Source organism: Gadus morhua, chromosome 21, assembly GCF_902167405.1.
Source record: "Gadus morhua chromosome 21, gadMor3.0, whole genome shotgun sequence".
Taxonomy (NCBI): domain Eukaryota; kingdom Metazoa; phylum Chordata; class Actinopteri; order Gadiformes; family Gadidae; genus Gadus; species Gadus morhua.
Window position 1 is genome coordinate 4354830 of NC_044068.1, and position 21715 is coordinate 4376544.

At 46.0% G+C, this 21715-nt stretch overlaps 2 protein-coding genes across 2 annotated transcripts; one reads left to right on the forward strand and one right to left on the reverse strand.

Moving 5' to 3' along the window:
• The first annotated feature begins 3980 nt into the window (after positions 1-3980).
• Positions 3981-7385, forward strand: nme6 (NME/NM23 nucleoside diphosphate kinase 6). The gene is made up of 6 exons (XM_030345909.1): positions 3981-4132; positions 4460-4551; positions 4893-4995; positions 5456-5495; positions 6007-6167; positions 7183-7385. Exons 2-6 carry the CDS (start codon positions 4462-4464, stop codon positions 7332-7334), a joined length of 546 nt encoding a protein of 181 aa, XP_030201769.1. The 5' UTR covers positions 3981-4132; positions 4460-4461; the 3' UTR covers positions 7335-7385.
• A 353-nt stretch (positions 7386-7738) lies between these two features.
• On the reverse strand, positions 7739-12403 carry baalcb (BAALC binder of MAP3K1 and KLF4 b). The gene is made up of 5 exons (XM_030345908.1): positions 12221-12403; positions 11377-11576; positions 10814-11009; positions 9804-10006; positions 7739-8695 (listed from the first exon to the last, which is right to left on the reverse strand). The coding sequence occupies exons 3-5, from the start codon at positions 10995-10997 to the stop codon at positions 8456-8458; spliced, it is 627 nt and encodes a 208-aa protein (XP_030201768.1). The 5' UTR covers positions 10998-11009; positions 11377-11576; positions 12221-12403; the 3' UTR covers positions 7739-8455.
• Positions 12404-21715: the final 9312 nt, after the last annotated feature.

Below are 21715 nucleotides of genomic sequence, written 5' to 3' on the forward strand. Positions count from 1 at the left end.
GTCGAAATTACAATCATCTTTACCCACGGGTGTTCGGACTCCCCAAACACTGGTAGGTGAAGCACCACATGGCCTTCAGGAGCCGCCCCAACCGTCCTGGACGTCCCTATAGGTGTCAGAGCAGGAAGCACACGTCTGACCCCAGCATTTCTCCCCCGAGTCCCCCCTTCTTCTTCTTCCCCTTCTCCCAAAACAACAAAGACTTAAAAGGGATGTTGGATGTGACACCAGGGGGGGTAATGTGTGGCGTCCTCTTCAGAGGGGTGTCACGGGGCCCCTGGTGTAATGGCAGGGGGTGTCTGAGTGACAGCTGATGGCAACGATGTCATTAAAAACACCAGGGTACACTCGGGTATGCGGGTCAAAAGTTGACGAAACGTCAAATTTTAGGAGCGGCTTTGCCATGCCGCGTATTTTCGGTCCTGCCCGTGGAACAGAAGAGGATGAGGAGACCGTTTTAGGGGTTCATTTATTCACTGAATATAATTTATGCAGACAGAAACATATAGGCCTACAAATACAAACTATCTACCTATTTATTGATTGATCTTCCTGTCTGTCTGTATGTATGGCTGTCTGTCAATCTATCTATCTATCTACCCTCGGCCTCTCCCTCTCTTTTTATCTATCTTCATAACTATCTATTTATTGTTTGCAATAAATTAGAATGATTTATTTAATATTTGAAGTTCCTGAATAAGTTTTATTACCGCCACCAGTCCTCCATCATTGTCATCATGACGACCTCATAACCGCCGACATGCTAAGCTCAACCGCCATGTTCCAGTGAGAACCATTATTCACCGACGGTGTGAAGGGACAAGGCAGTCACTCATTCCACGTCAAGGACAGAGAAGTACCGGCAAAAGTACCGTCGGAGGACTTTGACGGTAAAAGTCCATAATCCCCGCTCTCTAAATCGGAACACAAGCCGGGTCATGGGGTTATTCGTCGGCCAAAACAAAAACAATGTCCACACATTTCCATTTCATTGTGCGACACCGAATTCAAACGAAAGCAGGCCCCTCCAGATTTAGACCTAAGCCCGGGAGCGCGCATGCTATCAAAGGAATGCTGTCTTCATGGAGAGAGATACAGAGAGAGAGAGAGAGAGAGAGATACAGAGGGAGAGAGAGAGAGAGAGAGAGAGAGAGAGAGAGAGAGAGAGAGAGAGAGAGAGAGAGAGAGAGAGAGAGAGAGAGAGAGAGAGAGAGAGAGAGAGAGACAGAGGGAGAGAGAGAGAGAGAGAGAGAGAGAGAGAGAGAGAGAGAGAGAGAGAGAGAGAGAGAGAGAGAGATACAGAGGGAGAGAGAGAGAGAGAGAGAGAGAGAGAGAGAGAGAGAGAGAGAGAGAGAGAGAGAGAGAGAGAGAGAGAGAGAGAGAGATACAGAGAGAGCAAGAGAGAGATACAGACATACATATCTCCCCCCCCCCCCCTTGAAAGAACTCCCTCCCGCATGGCTCTCTGACAGATGAGCGAATGTGACATGGCTGACGAACGCCCGAGGCTCCGATGGCGGGCAGCAGGGGTTCAGGGGTGGGGGTGGGGGGGGCTGGCGCGTGTGGGAGGGGGGTAGGGGGGGGGGGTCATCTATCAGCTGCCGTGCCCCCACCAAAAGGTACGGACAACTGCAGGCCAGAGCCCCCCAGCAGCAGCACAATTCAGCAGTAGTAGACCAAGATAACAGGACTGGAGGGTTTTATAGGCCCGTCGGGAGGTTGTGGTGGTGGTGGTGGGGGTGGTGGGTGGGGGTGGTGATGGTTGTGGTGGTGGTTGTGGTGGTGGTGGTGGTGGTGGTAGTGGTGGTGGTTGTGCTGGTGGTGGTGCTGGTGGTGGTGGTAGAGGTGGTGCTGGTGGTGCTGGTGGTGGTGCTGGTGGTGGTAGAGGTGGTGGTGGGGGTGGTGGTAGTGGTGGTGGTGGGGGTGGTGGTAGTGGTGCTGGTGCTGGTGGTAGAGGTGGTGGTGGTAGTGAAGGTGCTGCTGGTGGTGGTGGTGGTAGAGGTGGTAGTGAAGGTGGTGGTGGTGGGGTTAGGGGTGGAGGTGCTGGTGGTGCTGGTGGTGGGGTTGTGGCTGGGTGGCTGATGCTGGGTGGGGGAGGGGTTTTAAGAGATCACAGCTGAATCAGTCCGCCCAGCTGAAGATGTGATTCGAGTGAATCACCGAGAGTCCGCAGCAGGCCGAGACAGTCTCTCTATTGTCGTGTGCACATGTGTCACCGGCACATCACTGCTGTCCCGCGAGGAAATGTGTAGGCCCAGTGTGTGAACGATGGTTTTGGGTTGGTTTTAATATGGTTGTATCTGTTGGATTAATATTGATTGATGTTGTGTTGTCACCTTGTTGGGCGGGAAGCACACAATCACACACAAAGGCACACAAACAGAGAGGCACCCACACAAACACACACAGTGGCACACACACAAATGCAGGCACACACGCACACAGAGAGTCACCCACACAAACACACACACACACAAACGTACTTACAGCACCCAGTACAATCAGCAACTACAGCAGAATCCCCACAACACACTACACTGTAATGAAGGTTGAAAATGTTGCTATGGGCTTTGCAATCATCGAATAAAGGTTTGCTATTTTGAATCAACACGCCTGCAGACAACCCTCCAGCGTCCTAGCTGAGCGCTCTTCCTCTCCGGTGCTGTCGCCTCGCGGTCCGAACCGTCCCAGCTTCCCTTCCCTCTCGCCGGGGCTGACACCTCTATTCATCCTCCCCATCTCGCACGCAGGCTCCAACAGCTGCTGCATCTCCCTCCCGGGTCACGTGACACGGGCAGGTGCGGGGTAAAACCTATGCCTGGACCCCCCCCCCCCATCCCCCTGTCCCTCTGCCCGCTGAATGTCAACCGCAGACCTCCACAGAGTCCTCCTTCTGTCGGGGAGGGGGGAAGCATATCGGGCCTCCTGGTGGGAATGCGAGCATTGTTTTCAGACTTCACATGTGTGATCCGCTGCGTTGATGGGATTCCTCGCGCGGAAAAGCTGTCATGTCGAGCAGAGTCCGTCGGCTTTTGCTTCGTCCTCTGTGGTTCTGTGTTCTTTTGAGAACGTTTTCGGAAAAGCGTTCAAGAAGGCCTTCAGATTTTTTTAAATGTTTTAAGTATAAAATAATAAATCTAAAGTAAAACTTCGAACATTGCATAGTCACCTCTTCATTCATTACACTGTTTACACATTCTGCAATAACATAGCAGTGCTATATATTTACTACTGATTTGCCTTTTATTTAAATTAGGTTGCATCTCTCATATTGTTATCTTATATTGCACTCACTTTTTTTCACACTACCAAACGTTTTTTTTTTTCACACTGTGTAAGTTTTAACTGCACTTAAACAGTGCCAGTGCACAGTTGTCACATTTATCAGATTACCTACAAAAAAGTCCAACTGTCCAACATGCTAGGATATCTTGTTTCACTCCACTGGTACAAGTTTCGTATACATATGAAGGAATCTGGCTGAAAAGAAAGGTCCTAATTTAGTTCGGGAAGAAAGACAAGTCATGGACATGACAATCAATTTAAAGGTGTCAGCGCGTCACCATTTGTTTAGACACAGTGGGAATGGAGTGAGAATAATGATAGACACTACTTGTCAAAGTTTATATGGCCTTTTTTTCCACACTATGCAGGTCTAAAGTTCCCTTGTTGTTGTGCCAGAGTAGAATCAGCGTTAAGGATAATGTAATGTGGTAGTCAGAAGGTACAATAGTCAATAATGTTTCTCTGAAGTTCATCCTCATTTTAAAACAGTTCCTTTACTGTTGATCAATTATATGAATGTCTGCTAGGTTGATTGATGGAAAATAATAATGTAAACAATATCAACAAAGCACTCTCTTTGGTATTAGTAATTTTAATTGGAAAACATTTTAAAACAAAATGTATATTTAATTTAGTTTGTGAGCTTGGAATCTTTAAGAGGAACCAAGGAGACTGTCGACGTTTAGAGGGACCACTTAAGCGAACGGACCAAATAATAAAAGCAATATTCTATAGCGAAATGAAAGCAATAGCAGACCGCTTTTCATGCATTATATTTCATTTTCCTAAATGCCTTATCCATTAATATATTTTCATAATAAAACGACTTCATCTTCGTAGTTGTAAGGTAATCGGAGATATCTCTTACGATACATCTGTCTCTCTCGCAACGCCAACATTTATTAATATTACTTAGTTATTTATGATTTACTACAATGAATGAATATTTATTCTTAACAAGCCGTTCCAGTGTTAAAGAATATATACATTTATTTATAATCATGTTCGTTTCCCGAGATAATCATCTGTTATCCAAACTCTGTATTCCTTCCAACCACCTTACTAAACGTTTAATTGGTATGCATGGACGGTGGTTGTGATTTCAATTCAGCTGAATCCATCGAAGATTCAGCGAGGTGAACTCATTCATTACCGTTTGATTTCCTTTCTTTAGCCATGTTGTTAACCGCACGCCTGGCCAAAGCCCTCCAACTCACCCTGGCGGTCGTCAAACCGGACGGCATGGCGCACCCCCTGGTGTTGGAGGTTGGTTTTTGTGCACACTGCATGATGGATACACAAATTAACATAACATTTGCATTCATATGGTCGTTTCTGTCACATGTAGAAATGTCTATATGTTCATATATTCAATTGATTATACTCTAGGATTTGATCACCGTAAGGCTGTTTCATTAGTTTTGCTTTGGAGTTGCATAAAAAAACCATGCTTACAATTCATACCCAAATGCTACATTGTAGATTCAAACTCATACATTCGTAAGCAGTATCATTTCATTGTGGCTTAGGGTGTAGGCCCTATGCTGTTATATTCTGGGATGTGTATCAGAGTGAGGGAACTTTCGATTTGACTTCTCGGTTTTCAGGCGCTTCATCAGAAGATCCTGGACAACAGCTTTGTTATTGTCAAATGCAAAGACCTTGCCTGGAAGAAACAGGACTCTGAGAAGTTTTACGTTGAACACGCAGGTGAGCGATAATGGATGCAGTATGCATCCATTATCGTAGTATCGTACTGATACTACGATAATGGATGCAGTATCGTACTGATATTTACCTAATAATATCCTGTGTGTATACCTATCCTACATATATGGGCATCACGCACACACACGGTTATTTTTTTATTTACAAAACAAAAGGATTAATCTTCTTCCTCGATGGAATGTTTTCCTAATGAAAGACCTCTTCCTGTGAGTACAAAGTGGCTTTGGCTGTTTTCCTTTGAAAAGCTAGAACCATCCTGGTATGCGTCTGTAGGAGAACGCTTTGGTCACCCTAAACCTCCTCTTGATGGAAATGATTCTTGTGAATTGAGTTTTGTTGTCCTTATGCAACACAACAATCACAGTGGAAATAGTTTTCTTTGTTTATTTCCCTTCAGCCTTGAGAGATGAAACACCTTTCTGCTTTTTTTTCTGCCTCCTAGGAAGGTTCTTCTATCAAAGACTTGTTGAATTCATGTCAAGGTACAGTTGAAAATGGAATTTGATAAAGATAAATGAAAGGACTGCCACGCATCACTCAGGCAATAAAAAAACAATGGCTAAGACACATATTTCTGGTCTGCAATATTAACAACAATCCAGTTGCTTAAAATATGTCCTCAGTTTAAGATCCCATATACATGAAAAACATGTTCATGTATAAACAACATACATCATGTATCTTTAAAATATACCCTCCCCGGTGTTGTGTAAAGAGAACCACCGATAAGATCAGCCTGTACTATAACCCCACAGCTATCTCTCACAAAGCTCTAAGCAGAGACCTAGCAGCAGTTGCCACAGTAACTGACAAACAATGGTGCTAACCTCGAGAAGAAGCAAACAATACCATACCCTCCCTTTCAACCCACTCGGCAAAATAACCACGGCTCCATGTGAGACGCCGCATTGAAACGAGGAGTGGGATGATTAGATTGTTATTGTCAACAAAAAGTGTATAAAGTGTTTAACATTCCATGCCCTCCACCCCCAGTGGGCCGATGCGGGCGTACGTTCTGGCCAGGGAGGACGCCGTGAGTCACTGGAGAGAGCTGATGGGGCCCACGAAAGTGTTCAGGGCCATATACACCTCCCCAGCCTCCTTAAGGGGCCAGTTCGGACTCACTGACACCAGGAACACCACCCATGGCTCAGGTAAACTATTCACTACTTCTTAGGGTGCACTCACACTAGGCCATCTGGCCGTGGCCGTTGGCCGTTTTCACACCTAACCGTGCTCAAATGGCCCCATTGTTCTCTGGCCTGCACTCACACTAGGCCATCTGGCCGTGGCCGTTGGCCGTCGCAACTATGGCCTGGCCACGGTAGGCTCTTGTACATACGTCATCACGTCGTAAGTAACGCGTCATCACCAAGCGTCCGCTGCATGGACCATAATAAAGTCTGCCGCCAGTCAGAGTTTTAACAACAATGGACAACAACACAGAGAACACAGTTCGCACTTTGCTGAGTCTGTTGCTTATTTGGAAATATGTTTACCGTTTAATGGGAAAGAAGGCCCGTCGCCATTATTATGTCCGTGGTCGTCGCATGGACTACACGTCATCCAGCTCAGGTTGCGTAGCCGTGCGTGTGCGTGTGTCCGCTCTTTAGCATCTGTACCGTAGCGGCCCGTCCTGTAGCAGCACACCTCTCCCAAGTGGCCAAATTGGCCTGGCCTGGCCAGACTGGCCACACTCACACTGGCAGATTTGAGCACGGTTAGGTGTGAAAACGGCCATGGCCACGGCCAGATGGCCTAGTGTGAGTGCACCCTAAGTTTGTGGTCGCTTAGCAGATGCTTTCAACCAAACATCCTACAGGGATTTATATATGGTGGTGCTAGGGCATCTTACTCAAGGATGACTTACTCCATAATGTAGAAGAATTGTTTTAACTACCGGTACTTCTATTCTTCAGTGCTTTTTTTAATCTCCAATCCAAAAGAGTCGTTGGCAATTATTCTAGAGATGTCGATCTTCTGTGGAAATTGAGCGTGTGTGTATGTGTGTGTGTGTCCGGACCAGAGTTATTGACCCATATATGAATTCGTCCTCTGTCCGTCATACAGTATCTTATGCTGTACGTTTCTATTGCTGCACAGTACAACCCTGGGGGTTCTGAAACGGGCTTTCCTAAATAAATTCCCTTCCTTTCTTCCTCCTACCAGATTCAATGGAGTCGGCGCGGCGGGAGATCGGCTTCTTCTTCCCTGAGTTCTCCGTGGAGGCGTGGATGCAGCAGGAGGAGCCAGCGTTCCGAGCCGGAAGGATGGCGTACGATGAGCGGCGACAGATCCACACGCTTCCCACGCAGAGCTGAACCTCGGAAGCAAATCACGCAGTTCTGTTAAGAACTCCCCGTTGCCAAATGTACAGACCGACCCTGACTTTTGAAGCCATATCCTCTGAATAGCTGCACTTCAAATCCCTCATTCTGTTGGCGCTGAAGAAGTGATGCTGTGGAGATCTACTATTACAATGTGACCCTTTCCTTATTACTGAGAATAGTAGGATTAGATCATTAAGGCAGTAGCATGAATGACACTGTCAACATCCAAGAGAAGAGATCAAATGTGTGTTTTCAACGTCTCTCCATCGTTCCAGTTCTGTGTAGTGAATTCAGGACCGTTTATATCTTTGAACCTTGAATCGATATGGATGTTACTTCATTGTGAGAGGATAAAATATCCCTGAACATGAGAGGCGCGAAAGAAGACGACATAATTCAAACAGACAATTGTACTTTCACATGGAAAGATATAAATACACAAAACAAACGGTGCAGAGACATTTTAGAATTCATCATCTTCACAGACCGAGTGCAGTAGTAGTGTTCGATACATCACCTTCCTGAGACGTTGTAACGTATGCTGCTGGTAACTATTAAAACAATGTATTAATCAAATGTGAATAAAATACAAATTAATTTATAATGGTGATTTCAGCGTATTATCTGTACCACGATTGTCATTCTCAAGGCTAATGTCAAAGCGAGGAGTGATACATTCACATTTTCTGCTCTTCCTTCCTTCTTCGAGTCATATAATCCCATGTATATAAATAGCCCAAAACATCTCAGTAGGAGCAGCACAGCAAAAGGCAGACAGTTAATACTAATACAGTGTAGAAAACCTTTTCTTCTTAACAAGAGGAAATCTCTGCCCTCCTCTCTCATTGGTTCGTTCCTTTCAGTAAAAGTACACTCTAAATACTCAAGTACTGTTTCTCGGTAACAACGCAGTCAAAAACGGCAAAGCTATGTCCTAACCACCATAGCAACTGCAGCCCCCTCTGCTTGTCTTCAACACACCGGTGGTCCAGTCAGTAAACACGCACTGTAAACACACGACGGCAAATCCCCGGTACCCCGACCCAAGTTCCTCCGTTACACCTCGGTAACGGTTAAAAAAAACGGTCAAACGGTTTCTTCCCGATCACGCCTCATCGCACGGTCGACTTTGGCTCCCACGGCTTCTCCTCCGACGTGGCGTGCTGGCGCGGGGCGTTGGGCCGGGCCGGGGTCCTCTCCCCTCGGCCCAGCGTGGGGTCCAGCGGCTTCAGCACCTCGTAGGTGGTGAGCGACTTCTCCTGGACCTTGCCCCGCTGGTCCACCTGCCGGACGCTCTGGGTCACCGTGATGGTCACCTGCTTGGCGGACATCTTGTTGTTCTGCCATTTGGTCTGAGGAAGGGGTTGGTATGTTTGGAGGGGAGATGATGGTGATGGAGTTAGGAACGGAACGCATGAGTAAAATACGATGGTACGCTTAAAGGGATAGAGCAGGCAAACCCCTGTCTTAGGCCCAATCCCATTTCTACCCCTTACCCCTCCCCCTTACCCCTTCCCCTTCCCCCTCCCTCTTACCCCTTCCCCTTACCCCTTCCCCTTACCCCTTCAAAACAAGGGGGAGGGGTAAGGGGGAGAAATGGGATTGGGCCTTAGATAGACAGATACCTCGGCGAATACTTTGAAAGAATTCAGGACAGATGATGTTCATTTATCAGTTGGTTAATTAAATAAAGCTTTTGTTTTCAAGGATGATTAGGTTAGGTACATATTATCATAGGTTTGGACTGTATTTGAATTAAATGGTGAAATTCCTATTTATTGTCATAATTATCTATGAAATGTCATAGTTATTAAACATAGGTGAGCCATAGCCATAGCTTAGCCAGAATAATTAAAATGATTGTCGTGTGGCTAGGCCCTAGGGGCTTCATACCCCCCGCCAACGGTTCTGGGTTCAAACCCCAAGTCCAAAGTCTGCAGTCTACTTGTAGGCCTCCAAAAGCAAGATAGCCTAACCCCTACCTGCTCATTCATGGATTATATACAAAAACATAACATAACAGAGAGAGCTGAACCACTAGATACTAATACTCAGTGCTTAATTTGTCAAGTGGGAGCTCCCGGAGCGCTGAGGACGGGGGGGGGCGATTGTTGACGGGGGGGGGGGGGGGGGGGGGGGGGTTAGGGTTAGGGTTAGGGTTAGGGTTTGTATCGTAAACCTACGGACTTCAATGAGGGTTTCATTCCATCTATACACGGGTGTACGCCTGCAGCACGGGGCGCCAAAGTACCTATTCCCCACACAATGTTATGTCGTACTTCATTGATTACCGCTACGCAGCACATTTTTTTTTTATACTGCTCGTGGCGGAGCTGGCGGAGCTGGCGGAGCGCACGTCAGAGCTTCCGGAGCGCACGTCAGAGCTTCCGGAGCGCGCTCCCCCTTGCTCCCCCTCAAATTAAGCACTGCTAATATCTCTTCAGGAGATAGACATCTTACTATCTCCTCGGTGTGAAGCACGCTCCTGCGCTGAACCGTGGTCCCAGCGGGGGGTACCATTGGCCCCTGGTCTGGGGAGGGGTGCTTGGGGGGCGGGGTGGTCGCCTCCGTCTCCTCGTCCAGACTGGCCTCCGACAGAGAGGAGCACACCTTCACGTAGGCCTGGGCGGGGTGGGGTAGGCCGTCTTCAAAGATGTCCGGCACTGCCAACAAAACAAAGATGGATGTGCGTTAGAGTAGTTTCCCAAACTGGGTGTCGGGGGTCTGTTTGGGGGCCGCATGAGATGCATTTGGGGTACAGGAGATTTTCGTTTTACAGGCTATAGATATTTGAAGGTAGCCTGACATTGATGGACGATTTCCCAGTCATGCGTACTAGTGTGGAACCTCTCATTTCATTTTGGATTTCCAAGGGGGTGGTATTGATGGATAGCGGTTAGCTCCTGGTTAGCTGGTAGCTCCTGGGCCGTGTTCCAATACTGTCCGTACTGTCCGTACTGCGTACTCAAGATTTGAGTACGCAGAACGTTCCAATTCAGATCCGTCGAAAAGAAGTATACTTCAAGGACCCGGATGCCGTACTCAAAATGGGCTAATCGTGAAGTGTGGATCGAAGGACACTCTCCGTACTCAACGGCAGCCATCTTAGCTACGTAGCGGAAGAGGCGGAGCCAGGCTGAGCCAAAGTCGGCGCATTTTCCACATAGCCTGCATTAATAGAGTCATTTTGTAGTTTTAATAGCTTTTTATAGCTGCTAGGCGTAAAGAGTTCACCGTTCAAAGCGGGATGTTTATTGCGGGGGAGGAGCCGCGGCGGCAGTCGTGATTGTCATTTCCGGTAAGTGCACCACAGAGTACTCGATTTGGAACAGCACTCACATCTGAAAAATTAGCGTACTCAAGTGAGTACGGATAGTGCAGATAGTGTACTTCCTTTAAGTGTACTCATGGAAGTACGGGTATTGGAACACAGCCCTGGTTATCTGTCAGCCCCTGGTTGGGTCCCTCACCGGGAGTGCTGGTCTTCTCGGAGGTGAAGCCCGTGTCGAAGGAGCTCTCCGAGGCCAGGCTCTGGATGGAGGATAGGGGGATGTCTGTGTCCGTGCTGGCCAGCCAGGTGGACTCGGTGTCCTTGGTCCAGCTCTCAAGGTAGTGGGGCTCCAGCACGTCCATCCTGCTGCCGCCACATCCCATGGCTCCGCCCCCCTGAAGCACCATCAGCCAATCATTGGAGGAGAAGAAAGGATGGGTCATTTGAGGGAATTGGAAGAGCAATTTTTTTTTACTTCTGTTGATCGTGTATTGCACGTTTTTTCTTTTTACCTTGAGTTCATTTTATTGTTTATTTTGTACATATTTTTATTGTGGGAATTCTCTTATGTGTATTTATCTTATTTGTATTATTACTTCCCTCACTTCCCTTTCGGGATTAATAAATTCTTATCTTAAAATAATAATCACAAAGACGCTAGCGTTAAAGGGATGTTAATCTTAGGCTAAACTACCTTTTCATATGAATTACTACAAAGCTATGGCAAAGTACATTAATTCAAAGTGGCTATTTACAACTCACCTTTAAGAAGTGCTGGTGGCAGAGAAGGCGGTGGACTAAGGCAATATTCAGAAGAGCAGAGAGGAGCGGTTTTACTACAGTGGAGCTTCGGACGGTCAACTGTTATGATCCACTCTGCGCTCTGATTGGTCACTATAGGACCACGGTCACCCTCAGGTCAAGGTGACCGCATGGGAACAATTATGCTCTGATTCATCCATCTAAAGAAAGAATGAAAGAAATACAGAATGAAAGAAAGAAAGATGCCATATTTAAGGTTGACGCATTAGTCATGCTTTTACATCTATTTATTTATTTCTGTATTTAATTAATTTTTCATGTGACAAGCAAGGATATGCCCACATGAACAAGTCTTCGTCCTCATTTAGTAGCTAATCAAAATATATTTAAAAAATAATGTTCTACGTTTTGTTGTCTTATCAGATTCCCAATCTTTGCTCAAGGTGGTTTCTCGTTAGGACTACCATCAAGAGATATCCATCAAATATGCAACTATTATTAATACTAAACGAATAATTTACGCCTCATCTGGGACATATGAGGCTATACAGGCATTTATTATTTTTTTGGACGTCGATTATTCAATAGGCCTATCAATGCTGATCTAAATTCGGTGCTAGGAAAAATGTGCAAAAGAAACAAACCGCCAGATTTCGTGCCTTTCGGAGGCAGGCTATAGCGGACTTAGCACGACTGCCACAACACACACATTGGATGACATGATGATAAAACAAATAGTGATGAACAACATCAACATGCAGCTACACTGTTGGAAAGCGGATAGACGATGGACGGAACGAGGTTTAACCGTGCAATCAGACGCAATTAGATAGCAAATGCTTACTGGCGATATGAAGTCCGTTTAATCATTTAGATTGGGTTTCCTTAGCGCCTCTGGGAGAAGCTGCACCGTGGTCAGCGAGCGTAGAACCTGTCCTCCTGCTGAACACGTGACCGCCACGCAAAATCATGCCTTTCGATGCGCTCAATGTACAATCTCGAATGTGTGAGAATGTAGTAACTTTGCACGGAATCACATCTATACATTTTCGAAATGTGCACCGATATTTTTCTGCACATTCTTTATGCAACAGTCAACAAGGCTAAAGGCAAAATTGGCCTACAACGTTTTTTATATATATATTTAAAACAGGCAATATTAAATTAAAGTAATTCAACGAAGACGCAACATAAAGGTGTGTAGGCTACTATTAAAAAAAGTCTAAAACACCGCACAAGCCGTGTTAATTGGTTGATTATTTTCATGTGCATTTATTACCGACTATGGCCTCACGGGGGCAGTCATATCGCACTCGCAATCACAGCGAGTGGGTGCTCTGATCAACGGTTCAGACGGGCCTTTCGACATTTGACATTTATAGAACCAAGTCTGTTACACTGAACATGTTCAATATCCTAAATGACCTTGAATCTACGGATCCAAGATAACCCCCACGTCCATATCTACCAGTCATCATTTGCTTTCACTGTATTTGAATTATAAATCATAGACCTAAAACAATACATAACAGTAACACACAACCCATCCTTTTTCTTTATTTTATATTTTCTGGTGTTGTCCATTCGTTGCTGGTGGAATATGCTGGGAAAATCAAGATCACAGTGTTCTCCAATGTGAATGAATTTATTAGGATACATTAGCACGAGGACCGTATGGTAGGGGCTGAACGTCTTCCTCAGGGATGCCTACATGAAGGTTGCAAACATCAGGGTTTGAATCATCAACCTTTTTGGCTTGGAGTCAAACACTCTTATCACAAGACCCAATTAGCAACAGACAAAAACTAGGGCCACTCTTAAGCTTCAACAAAGCGTGATCGAATGTTGATGGTGGTGGTGAAACTCCAGCAAATGGCATCTTCTTACCGCTTCACCCAAGAAATGACCATCAGCCACTGGTTGCATGGATGGCGGTGTCCTCGCCCACCACATATCCAATCCCTCCCGGGTTCGGGTCGAAGGGGACATAAATCCCCTTCGCCCGTCCTGCCCATGTCCCCCAAAGCTCAGGTACCCCACCCTTCCTCCCCCATCAACTCCATGAATCTCCCTGGTGTTAACAGCATTGTCGATAAGGGAACCCACACACCTTTGATTTTTACCTTCTATCGCCGTCTGCTGCCCTCTCTCTCTCTCTCTCTCTCTCTCCCTATTAGTTAACCCGTCTGTCTGGACGGTAATAAAAAAGTATCACCAAATGTTCTGGGTCGTAACCGTGGAGATAATCCGCCTTCCTACATCTCTAGCAAAGGCATTTATTTTTATCTCATGGTGTTTGAATTTGAGCAGAAACAGGAAGGTTCGATTACGCTTTAAACCGCTCGTTGTGTCCTATTGTGAAACATTAAAACGTAAAAAACAGTCCCTTTGGAGACGTCTGGAAGATGCTCCACTAACAATGAATATGGATTTGTACAAGAAGCCTCTCGGAGAGTTTTAGGGCTCCAGATTTATGATGTCTCCCAGAAGAATAATAGTCCGAACTGTCGATTTTCCAGCCTGGTCGGTCTATAAATCCTCGTCCAAGGATATTTTCCAGTCTGACGGTCAGTTTTGTTTCTCCATATTTACCCAAGAGGGGTTCTGCGTCTTTTAGCGTAATTTGGCAGGTGGAATTCATAGGAGAGCGTGTGTGTGTGTGTGTGTGTGTGTGTGTGTGTGTGTGTGTACGTGTCTATGTGTACGTGCGTGCGTGTATGTGTATTTGTGTTTCTGTGTGTGTGTGTGTGTGTGTGTGTGTGTGTGTGAGAGCATTTGTGTGTGCATGCGTGTGTGGATGTGTTTGTATATTTGTGCACGTGTGTATACGTGTGTGAGTGTGTGTGTGTGTGTGCGTGCACATTTGTGTGAACGTGTCCTGTTCAACAGCTAGGCCAAGTGGCAGTTTGCTTCACTATTCATGGCTGCTGCTTTACTTTAAACAGCTGTACAAGGTTGATAGCAAATACTAGGTATTCTCCATTGATTCCCAAAGTTCAGCAGGAAGCAAAAAACGTTTTTTGTTGGCAAACTCTGTCAGAAGAGAGACTAAATGAGCCAATGTATGCAGGAGGGAACTTTCTTCCTTTTAAACAGGCAAGTATTCAGTGGGTCTGAGTGGATATGCTTATCCAAATGGTTACTTTGATGTTTTTCGGTCTGATGTCCCCTGTTGGTATCTAATATAGTATTTAAAATTTAGTATCTAGATTATAATATCTAGAAGTATACTGTAATGAGCATATTTCGTGCACTTTCCCCAGGTTTTTTTAGCGGAGATTCCATCAGCAAAGTGTTGCTTCTTTGGCTGCCACGGCAACAATGAGGGGACTTATCTCAATCAGTAATTTGCTTACGGATCCCTGACCAAGCATGAATCACTTAGCTGGGCTTTTTCTTGGCCGGGACATCCTTCAATCCCACCGAGGGATATCGCTCCTTCTCTCCGTCCCTCCCTTTCCATCTCTCTCTCTCTCTCGTTCTTTCTCCCTCTGTCATCTCTCTCTCCTTCATCACTCCCGCCATTCCCAATGTCTCTCATCGCCTTGCCCCTCCGCCCTCCCTCCTTTCACCTCCCTCATCTCCTTGTTCTCTCCCCCACTTCTATTCTTCTTCCTAATCCATCTCCTTCCCCCCTCCCCCATACCTCTCACATCTCCTTGCCCCCCCATCCCTCTCTCCTTCTAGTTCTCATCTCCTTGCCTCCCCCTCTTCTCTCTCATTCCCTCCCCCCTCCTCTTTCTCTCCTCCCTCTCTTACCCCTCTCCCCTCGTTCCTCTTTCCTTCTAGTTCTTCCCCCCCTCTCTCTATACCTCTCCCATCTCCTTGCCCCACCTCTCCCCCTCTCCTTGCCCCCCTCCCTCTCTTCAGCCTCTCCTACGCCCCCAATCCCTCTCTCCTACTAGCTCCCATCTCCTTGCCCCCCTCCCCCCTCCTCCCCCATCTCCTTGTCCCCCCTCTCTTCCCTCCTCCCTCTCTTCCCCTTCTCCCCCCCCCCCCCTGCAGTAACGGTGTCAGGGAGGCTTGTATAGGTGGAGCTCTCCCTCCATCCTCCATCCTCCATCCGTTAGGCAGGCGGTGCTGCAGCTGCACCTCCTGCTGACGGGACACCTTTCATTAGCGCAGAGTGCACCACTCGCCAGCCAAGGCACCCCCCCCCCCCGGACCTACTCCTGTAAGGGAGAGGGGCGGAGGTGGTGGTCGAGCTGGTGGTGGTGGTGGTGTTGGCGGGGTCCAGGCAGAGGGCCATCGGAAAGCACTTGTTGTTATTAATTATATCAATTTTCATATTACCGTACTAATCATACTTCCTCCGGGTTATGCTGTGTTTGCGTTATTTTTATCCTTAATTTTAACGAGGGGCTGTGCGCGGAATGGTTGCCGTTAGCGACTGGCGTGGAACGGAGCCAACTGGCGGAAAAGACGGAGAAATTAAAAAAAAATGAGTATGATTAGTCGGCAGTTTATTGCGTAGCTTGTTGCGTCGCGTGTTCATCCGAACTGCATTAAAGATCCTGATTACCTGGAGTCTGCGACGGTGATCGCGCCCTCAGCCACTCTCTAGCAGGAGGAACTGAGACGAGGGGGCTTCAGAGTGGTTGTAAGAGCTGGAAGCTCACCTCCTGTGAGGCACTAATGACTAAATGACCCTATTTTGCCAAATGTTTCCCAACCAATGACGACAATTACCATCATGTGAGGGCCTGGAACGACAATAACCGGCTGCCTCTGTGATTCAACAGGCTTAACGGCTCCGACGTGGAGACGCTATCAAGCCCTCAAGTAAAGCTCACACTTAGCGTCCGATTCCCCATGTCGTTTCAGACGTCGCCGATTTCGTGGGTTCTCTCTGTCATGGATGTCGCAAAGAGATCCCAGATAAATCCCTCCCAGCTCCTCCGTTGATGATATCTCAGCGGTAAGGTACTCAAAGAAAGTCTGGGCCCATGCACGCTGTGATTGTGGACTGAAATCTGCGTTGCGCCCACTGCCTCATCCAGCTAAACACACAGCGCTCTAATGCCGGCTGTGCCTGGGACTGCTCTGGCATGGACATTTAGTTTTGGGGGTTTAGGAAGCCATGGAGAAAGAGGAGCATTAGTATTCATGGACTTTGAGTCCTTCAGGGAGTCCTTCACACATCTATGTGTTTGTCTTCATTAGCCTCGTTCTACCCTCGCCCCCCCCCCCAACGCCCATGTCTTGGCGGTAATAGAGAAGAGCTATTTCTTGATATATATACCTACATATTTATATTACTCATTTGTTTATTTGTTTGTTTACTTAGCGTCATTTGCATGATTCATATGAAGTGTCTTCCAAGGAGCGCGCGGAAGAAACATATTGATTGCGTCGTCGTTAATGCGGCACCAAATGTACCAAAACAAGCACCCCTCGCCCCCCTCCCTCCCTCATTACGCTACAGCCACCCAGAACTTTAATGCAGAAGGCGGCTGATTGGCTGACGCCGTACGGAATGCTAATGCGGTATTCATGAGCCGCGGTCTGTCACAGCACATCCAGACTCACTTCCACCTCACTTAGTCGGGTCTTCTATGTAAGAAAGACGGATTATGTCTGAGGTGCAAGGAGTGCGCTTGGAGTGCCTAATGCCTGACCGCCATCACACCTGGGGGTAAAACCGACAAACTTTGAATAGATCTGGCTCTGTGCGGCGCCACTTTATCAACGTGTTTGTTTTATTCATGTATTCATCTGGTTTGTGTTTTACAATACTTTCCTTGATTTACATTTTTTCAGGTTTTCCAAGTTGTGGTTTGAGAGCCACGTCGGGCTTCCTGCTCTTTTCAATCTCCTGGTTGATCGATGCGGTCTAAAATGGACGCCAACAGGAGAGGGAGCATTATTTATAACAATACAAGGGAACAGGCAGCACAGCCCATAATAGGACTGTTTCATACACTGCTGAGCCTCTGTAATGGACACGGTATTCCCCCCCCACACCTCAGCTAGAACCCTGAGAAATGCCTCGTAGGATCAGTAAAGACAGGACAAGCGTGGCAGGCAGATAAAAAGCGCAATTTTCCCAACTAAATCTGCCGCACAATTTATATCTCTTAGAATCTATTAGGGTTAGCATGATTCCAATATTCAGTTTACCGGCGCCTCGCACATTACTGAATTGATTTGCGTATTAAAGGGCTTTCATGCCATGAACCAAAAACATGTATTGTGCTGGAATGTGTTTTCCATGTGAAAAAGATTGAAGTCTTGTATGTTTCCCTGAAGGAAGCAATTTATAAAAGCATGGTGTCCGGGTCACAAGTGACCATGTAGGTAATGTACTGTGAGGATGGAGACACAAAGGAAGGTAATCGAAATGAATGTGTGGGTCAATGGGAAGGACATTGTGCTGAGGTCGACCGGAGAAAAACAATATGCTGTTCATGGCCAATGCCACGGCCTTGCCCTCGTTTCCTTCTCCATCACAGAATTACTCCTGTGAAAAACGACATGTAGCAGAAAAAATGAAAAACGGTGCGAAAAAAATGCTCCTCTTTAAAAAAAAAAATTCAACTCGGAAAAACATCCACCCAGACACGAATTTCCTTTTCCTGTACGTGTTCAACGTTTTCTATTTTTAAAGCCTCTTTTCAAATCGGACCGATTGAAAAGAAGCCGAGATGAGTATGCTAATCTTGGCATAAGGGCAGTGCTTACTCATTCACTTTTTGAGGGAGCGAGTGGCCAGACAAATTGGTGGTGGCCTTCAGCCTGGCATGTTATTACGCTTCCCAATGCGCGGCTGCCAGCTCCGCAACGCAGCCTCTTCCATCATCGATTCACAGCCCTTACACAGTGCTGCTGATGGGGGCTCTCTCTCCAAGCAAGCCAGCCCCCCCATAAAGTGGATGGGAGGAATAAAGCCACATTTCATCATGCTGGTTTGATTGATGCATTAGGCTTACTTTTATAAACGAGTGTTCACACTGGGAGATTGGAGACATCAGATACAATACATAGATGTAGTACATCATACATGTATTATGTAGAACACCTATGTATTATACATCGGTGTACATAACACGTGTCTTGTACATTCGGTTGGAGATGGGGTTTCATTAATCCATTAAATAATCAATGACATTATAATAAGAGGTCTATTTATGGTTACTAGAGTACAAACAGTCTTAATATAAGACCCATACATTTTATTTTGAGAGTACATGAAGGACCATCACCATCATCATCATCATCATAATCTCCCTAGCAGAGCGAGATGGGGGGGGGGGGGGGGGGGGGGGGAGAAGCCACAGCCAAGAACATCAACACAGGAGACATTACGTCAGATATAATAGAAATGGCCCCCCTACACTATTATTGAATGACTTTGTCACTGTTCACTTGGCAGACAGAGCTGCCGACTCACTCATATATATCTCTAAAGGGTTTTTCAAATGCTTACAATTCCTCCCTATCATTCATTATCACATTGCTAGCCTTACCCTCCACCCTTAGCGTCCAGAAAATGATGGCAGAAAATGATCACAGCGGATTGTATTCATGCATACTAGCTAGGGCTGCTAGATTATGGAAAAAATATCATAATCACGATTATTTTGGTCAATATTGAAATCACAATTATTCAAATGATTATTTTTGCGTTTGAGAACATGCCGTATTTATTCAGCATGTCTCTCCCAAAAAACACTTTGTAACTGGAAATTTTGAAATTTCGCCTTTATAAAATACACAATGTGGTCGAATAGAAAATGTTCAAATCTAAAATAATGTACAGATATGTATCCAGCTATTCTTTTACATTTTCTATATAGCATTTAAAAAAATTTTAATAAATAAATATATATATCGAAAACTTGAATATATTAGTTTTGTGATCGTTTGACGCTAAAGTCGAAATCTCGATCAAAATTCGATTAATCGCCCAGCCCTATTACTAGCCTTAATGTTATCGCGGGCCACATCACTAGCATACCTTCTGAGCAGCAGGCTGGTGTTAGTTGCAAACAGTGGAGCCAGGTCTTTAGGCTCCACTTTCCTAAACTATATTTATTTGAACCGGAGGTCATAACTAGAGGTGCTACGAAGCTATGGAGTCTGGACCATTGAGAACAGAGCTTACAGGTGCAAGCATGGGAAATACAACTTTTTGACTACTACTTCAAACTTACAATAGAAATCCAAAACAAACGAAGACCACGGCAATATTATAGATATGCATATCATAATATTTAGAATAATTCAAATTATCTTTATGTTTTAGTGTTCTCAATTTGAGTACAGGTTGGCTCAAAACGGACCACCTCCGAACTACAAGAAGGGTCTCAACATTTGGGGGATTCACTTTCTGCATGTCTTTGATGGTGGGGAAGTGGATTCTAAGCCAAATCCACTAAATTAAAAAGAGCCCATCCATAATTAGGGTTATGAGGGACACCTGTGTTTATCCTAAGATGATGCCGCTGAGAAAAGGCTCGATGTCATTAGAATTCCTTCAACCAAGAGTCTTCCCATTGACTCCACTCCACCGAATGAGCTGATACTCAAAGGAGCCCAGTATGTTCTCCCAAAGATCAGCCGAGCAGCTGCCGGCTAACAACTCGAGAGGCGGGATCCCATTGGCCGACAAGGCCAGAACCTCTCGACCTATCAGGAGGGGCGGGAAGGGGAACGAGCAAAAGTCGTGGAGCAGTGAGGGAGAGAGACTGAGATCTGTCAGGGCTCAGGACGTGATTAGTGGGAGACAAGGAACGATGATAGGACCTTTGAACCTGACCTCGACCCCCAACTGTCAGTCAGGGATGAAAAGAGACATGGTGGTAAGAGAACAAAAGGGGGCACTGAGCTGACACTGGGCTGTTGGTGTGTACCACTGGTTTCCTTCCCCACGATCAGCGATTTTAAAGAGCCGAACTGCAAATCAAAACTTTTTTAAACCTAATTTTAACGATTTGATTTCGATAGTGCTTTTCCTGCTATAATTGGGTTGGCAACGCCCGGTGAAACAGATTGAAAATAAATGGAAGAAAACAGAGAAACACCTGCTCCATCTGCTCCCACTAACTTTTTATGCTTCTGGAATCGCCCGTCGAGACTCCGGCGCAAGCCTGCGACGTCAGCGAGAAATAATGAAGGACGACTAGTGGTCGTCAATACCAGACGCTGTTGTTTCACACCACTTGGTGGCAACAGTGTCTCACCCTGTCGGGCGAGCTCACGGAATTATGCACATAGTTGGAAAGCGTTCATTAGTGCTTGTTAGGTTCAACCGGGTTCAGTTAAACTTGACTTAAACCACAAGTGGTAGTGTGTTTTGTCGGGGCGCCAGGGTTAAGAGCGTAGGACAGACCGATACCTCATTAAAGAGGATGGAAACAATAGCCTGTCATTCAATCATCGAAATGAATAGAGATCACTCATGCAATTATCCTCTGTGAGTCAAGAATAATATCTGGAATATAATGAAATGGGAGTGGCTAGTTCTGTCTAGAGACTTTAGTCATGCGCCCCCTCAGCTGACAGCTTACGCGGTCCAATCAGACGCACTTATTATTAGGCGAATATTTATTTGAATTTACATGAAGTTAAGTTTGCTAAGCAGAATTTCACCCACCACCACCTGCTTTGGCTATGCTCTTTATTGTGTGTAGCCTATACACAATATATATCCTATACCTGTAACCTATGGGTTGAGATATCTGATGAACCCCTTGGGGATTGTATAGTGCTTCCTGTTGTCAATGTTGGTATTCTGTATCTGACAACTGTAAGTCATGATTTAATTCCTACAGCATGCTGGGAGCACCAGAAATGAGTGGAACCACACCGCCAAACTAAAGTGCATTACCATTTCATGCAATAACTGCTTAAATCTGACATGAGGGCTTCCTGACAGAACAGTCGTTTTGGCACAATCCCAAACCCGGTGTAATATTCAATCTTTTCATCCTCGATGCATATTATAAAGCTGGGGGAACCGCTCCTATGAGAATTGATGATGTGGGACGCTTTAGTTGTGGACGCATCACTAATAAACTCCCAATTTACCGTGACTTTTATGATGTTTTTCCCCTCAAAGTTATGCGCGAGCTACTTTGGTTCGATAAAATATTAATCTAATCAAATAAAAAGAACTGGCCCTTCCCCAAAAGCTAATTCACAAAAAGCATTGCACGCAACGATCTCTTTGATACCGGGGAAAGGGAAGGGTGTGATTGGTGAGCGTCTTCCCTCTCACTCCCCTGTATTGCTGCTCCCCCCCCCTCTCTCTCTCTCTCTCTCTCTCTCTCTCTCTCTCTCTCTCTCTCTCTCTCTCTCTCTCTCTCTCTCTCTCTCTCTCTCACACTCTCTCTCCCTC

Bases quoted from the DNA above. Each gene is read 5' to 3' on its own strand.
- baalcb (XM_030345908.1), bottom strand. From the start codon at position 10,997: ATGGGATGTGGCGGCAGCAGGATGGACGTGCTGGAGCCCCACTACCTT. The intron at 10,007-10,813 runs GTGAGGGACCCA...TTTTGTTGGCAG, and splicing joins CGAGAAGACCAGCACTCCCG to TGCCGGACATCTTTGAAGAC. The intron at 8,696-9,803 runs GTAAGATGTCTA...CCCCTTCCTCAG, and splicing joins TGCTTCACACCGAGGAGATA to ACCAAATGGCAGAACAACAA.
- nme6 (XM_030345909.1), top strand. From the start codon at position 4,462: ATGTTGTTAACCGCACGCCTGGCCAAAGCCCTCCAACTCACCCTGGCG. The intron at 5,496-6,006 runs GTACAGTTGAAA...CTCCACCCCCAG, and splicing joins CTTGTTGAATTCATGTCAAG to TGGGCCGATGCGGGCGTACG. The intron at 6,168-7,182 runs GTAAACTATTCA...TCCTCCTACCAG, and splicing joins GAACACCACCCATGGCTCAG to ATTCAATGGAGTCGGCGCGG.